The sequence below is a fragment of the Alosa sapidissima genome, chromosome 3 (assembly GCF_018492685.1).
Source record: "Alosa sapidissima isolate fAloSap1 chromosome 3, fAloSap1.pri, whole genome shotgun sequence".
In the NCBI taxonomy this organism is placed as follows: Eukaryota; Metazoa; Chordata; class Actinopteri; order Clupeiformes; family Clupeidae; genus Alosa; species Alosa sapidissima.
The window spans coordinates 1511549-1516315 of record NC_055959.1 but is presented as its reverse complement, the minus strand read 5'-3'; the positions used below and the strand labels follow the sequence as shown (position 1 = coordinate 1516315).

At 45.3% G+C, this 4767-nt stretch overlaps 1 protein-coding gene across 1 annotated transcript; it reads right to left on the bottom strand.

Annotated features, from left to right (window-relative positions):
- Positions 1-1071: 1071 nt before the first annotated feature.
- Positions 1072-3539, bottom strand: LOC121705969 (GTP-binding protein Rhes-like). The gene has a single exon (XM_042087381.1). The coding sequence runs from the start codon at positions 2581-2583 to the stop codon at positions 1957-1959; it is 627 nt and encodes a 208-aa protein (XP_041943315.1). The 5' UTR covers positions 2584-3539; the 3' UTR covers positions 1072-1956.
- Between the last annotated feature and the right edge of the window lie 1228 nt (positions 3540-4767).

Here is a 4767-nt window from a genome sequence, read left to right as displayed (position 1 = left end):
TTCCCCTTTGAGTTCAAGGGAACAATGCACCTTGTCTTTGCACTGGGCCAGAAAGGGGAAATAAAGTGTGTGTGTGTGTGTGTGAGAGAGAGAGAGTGATATGATGGCACAGTGTTTGATAACCTCATACACACACCTACACCAAAGCTAGTATCGGTGTAGTGTGCTTTGTGGTGGTGTGTGTTGTCGTAAGTCAGAATGGTGGTATTTCTTTCCCACTCCTGGCAAACTTGTTCGCTAGCTTAAATGGAAAAGTTCTCTGTCAAGGGGAAAAAGTGAATGGCGTTGCCAAGGAAACTATATGGATGATTGACATGTCGTTATATTACATTTGTCGTCTTTGCAGGGGCCATGAGTCACACTGGTTTGCAGGATGCTCAATTGAGCTTGGTTGTCTTATGACAGCTGTGCTCATTTTCCAGCTGCATCCACCACTAGAGGGAGATATACAGCAAGTTGAGCTCAGTTAGCAATCTCATGCCTTTACACGCTACCATGACAATTTCAGATCTTTTAAGTCTGCAGTGTCATTTATTGGTTGATGAAATTTTTAAATTTTAAATTTCTTACAACAGTGCCATGTATTTTAGTTTATTATTTATTTCTAATTAATAGTTTACAGGAACAACTGTATCTCATCTTCAGAGTATATCTGAAGCGTTATAAAAAAGGCGTACACCTATACCACTGAGCATGAATTTGGCAGTGAAAATACACACAAACCTGTGTGTCTTGTTTGGCGTTTGGAACAAAATGACCTCCCTTTGAAGTGGAAACAGACTTTTGAGGAGCTAACCTATTGAACTCTGAGACTGGTCCAACAGGATTCCCTCTTCGCTAAATGCTGAGCTTTAGAAATCTGAAGAGGATGCATTCTGTAGTGCATCTCACTAATGGTTGCTTCCCCCATCATAGGAAATTAAAACAAACATATAAAACATCTAATGTCCGTCAGTTTGCTCAACTGATTTGATTTTATCATTCTGCTTTGTGATTTGTATTTGCTGAAAAATGAATTGTAAACTGACACCTTGTTCACCTGTCAGGCAACCATCAATGACACCTGTCTTGTTCATGTTTGTTATATTTTTTATTTTTATTTTTTATTTCCAGCCGTCAAACCTCCAAACCAAAAATCAATCACATAGCAACTACTGGTTTTCAGTGTTGTAAAAAAACATAGATTAAGTTACCACATGAATGTGCAAGTCAACAACTGCAATGAACAATATACTGCTGAGAACCAGTGGTTTGTTATGCTACCTGACCAGTGCATTAGGACAAAAGAAACTCTGTTCTCAAACATTAACATATATGATAAACAAAAATATTCTTATAGGTTTACCTCATAGTACATAGTATATCACATACATTAAGTTTTTATTATACAAGTACATTTTTAGCTGTGGCAATAGAAGTAAAAAGCATCCAAATTTTGCCAATGCCGAGACAACTTGTGTGAAGCAGCGTGATCTCTTGATCATACATTTAAGCATACTAAGCTTTCTTTTCTCTCCCTCCACAACACAATAGTACTTAGTACATTCTTCACATATTCCTCACAACACAATCAGTTGAGTTTCGCACAAATATCAAATTTCATCCAATCGCTGATGCAGTCCGTGTTTGTTCCTGCTTCCTCGTGCCTGGCTGGCACTATCCCCTGCTGTCCCTGTCTGTGGCCATTACCTGCTGAGGCACAAACTGGCACAGAGTGGTGCTGGCTGGCAACGGAGCGAGCTGCAAAGAGCTTCAAGTCAAAAACAAAAAGTTATGACCGGTGCCTTTCAGTCTTTGCAGATTTGCACAGCTCACCTGCTTCATCAACAAACCATCTCGGCCAAGTGTGTGTGTAAATGACAGTGTGCATCGTGTGTCTCTGAACACACACAAACACACACACTATCAAGAGCCTTACAGTTGGTCCTGTTTCAGGCGGATGCATGTGTGTGTGGGTTAGGAGATGTTGCAGCTGTTGGTCTTGTTCATGGGCGGCCGGGCACCGTTGTCCTTGGGGAAGGTCTCTCGGCGGCGGCGGAGAGCAGGGCTCAGGCGGCTGGGCAGGTTGGCCTGCTGCAGAAGCTCCCGGAACACCTCCAGCACGTTCTCGTTCTCCTTGGCCGAGGCTTCCAGGAAGCTGCTGTTCCAGTCCAGCTCCACGGTGGTGAGCACGTCCTCGCTGACCACCTTGCGCTCGTCGCCACAGTCCGACTTGTTGCCCACCACCACGATGGGCGTGCACTTGTCCTGCTTGACCTCCAGGATCTCCTCGCGGAGGCTCTTGACCGTCTCCAGCGAGTCGGCATCGTCCACGGCGTAGACCAGCGCGAAGGCGTCACCCGTCTGGATGCTGAGCTTGCGCATGGCCGGGAACGGGTAGCTGCCGCTGGTGTCTAGGATGTGGACGGTCACCTTCATGCCGCCTATCTCGTACTCCTTGTTATGGAGCTCCTCCACCGTGCGCCGGTGCTTGGGCTCGAAGGAGTCCTCCAAGAAGCGGCGAATCAGGGCCGTCTTCCCCACGCCGGCTGCCCCCAGGAAGACCAGGCGCACCTCCGTCTTCGCCTTCACTTCCAGAGACATGCTTCTCTCACTTCACTCTCTCTCTCTCTTCCTGTCTTTTCTCTTCTTTCAGTCTGCCTCTCTTTCTCTCTTCTTCCTCTTGCACTCTAATTCTTTTAGGTTTTTAAACAAAAAGGGATGGGGAGCTTTTCACTTGGAAAATCTATACAAGAGCTAGACTAAGTTTGAGAAGAAAAATCACCAGAGTAGTGAGGCAGATGTGCACTACAGAACACTAATGGCAGAAGAGCAGAGAGAGAGAGAGAGCTGTAGTACTAAGCCTGTAGCAATAGCTGGCAGGTACAGATGTGTGGCCGCTTGTGTGTGGCTGCTGTATTTATGGATTTTTTCAATCACTCGGAAACCATGCCCTCTCCTCCTCCTGGCCAATCAGTCTGAAGCAGCAGGACTCATTGTGTGCCCAGCGGCCAATCACAGGGTGGTATGCAAATGAGGGGCAGAGTGGGGGAAGATGAAAAAGGAGGCTGTGCTAGTGAATTCACCTCCATGCAATTCACATCTCCAGACTCTGCACTTGTAGGGAGAAACAGATGATCTTGAAGGGCTTGATAACCATGTACGGGTCTTCTATGGCGTGAATGATGGCAGAAGATTAAACAATAGACATTTATTTATTTTTAGTCTCTTTGCCCAGGGTCTGCTGAATTTAGACTTGATTGCTTTTTAAATGGCGTTTGCCAACGTCTCACTTTTATCAGAGGAATTTCCTAAAAAATCTCCTAAAAAAAGCTATTTCATCAGAATAAATGGGCTTTGATTAATGTTAATCTCTGCATGTATTCAGCTACATCTCTAGCACTGCAAGTTCAAAGAGAATACATTTGTCATGTAGAACATTCATTGCCTTTTTCACCTTAGAGACGAAGGTGAAGAAAGGTGATTATTATTTTGGTTGACAATAAACATGCAGCTTGGAAATGTCAAGTTATTCATTGTGCATTCTACTCAGCTCTCTGTTTCACCATGGTAATGAAAAGTTGCCTGATGATGGTTGCCTGTGTTCACGTGCCTCTGTCGGGCTTTACCTGCCTGCACTGTGCAGGTCACATGTGTTATGTGAGAGATGGAGAAAGGGGACCTTTACTGCCCACTGCTTCGTGATCCTTCATCCATCATGCTGACCTACCAGTACCGTGAAATACAACCGAGGTCAGCTCGATTCTGCTACCCACACACAGAGAAATGATACTACTTGTCTCTCACACAAGTGCTGCATCTTTTTTTTTAAGATGAGAAGGATACACACATGTGTGAAGGTGGATGGATGGATGGATGGATGGTGGTGCTCATGATCTTCTGTATCCGTATAAATATAAACAGAATTTTTGCCTCCTACTTTTTCTAATCGTGAGGCCTCACCTAATCAACCTGTTGATTAAACAGCTTTTAGTTGTTAGCCTGGGGAGCTGAGTTGGCTGTTATCAGTGCTGAGTTCAGTCATGCAGCTGGGTCTATCTCTGTGTGAGGCTAGCTTGGTGGGGGAGCAGGGGGGTGGAGGAAGGATATCTCCCAGCACTGGAGGTGGCAGCCGGGTGGGAAGGTGCGGCACGGGCAGGGGGGAGTGGACGTCTTATCAGCCGAGCCGGCATCTCATCTACCAGCCTATTAACTCCCAGCTTATCTTCACCGCATGCTGCCATGGTCGAATTCAATCACCTCTCTTTTTTTCCATCAGTCTCTCTCTCTATCTCCCTCATACACACTGTTTGCCAGCCTGTTTCTAGCATACTCTCTCTCTCTCCCTCTCACTCTCTCCCTCTCTCTCATTCATTTGCACACAATTGCCATTAGAGTGGGGGAAGGGGAATTAAATCATATGAAATGCCCCTTATTAAAATAAGCAGCCATTTTCTGACATGTCATTTGAAGCCCTTTCAAGCCCTTTTGCACACTATGACTGCTTTCTTTGGCTTCCTCCTCCTTCCTTCCTCCTCACTCTCTTACTCTCACTTTCTCTTTTTCTTCCTTCTTCCTCATTTTTTCTCACTCTCTTCTTTCTCTACTTTTTGTCTCTCTATCTGCCTTTCTACTCTCCTCTCTTTCTCTCTCTCTCTTCCTTCTTTCTCTTCTTTCTCTACCGTTTCTCTCTCTATCTGCCCTTAGTGATGGGGACGAGACCTCCTATGCCAAGTCCGAGTCTGAGTCCGAGTCAAGACCGAGTCTTTGAGGAAGCAAGTCCGAGTA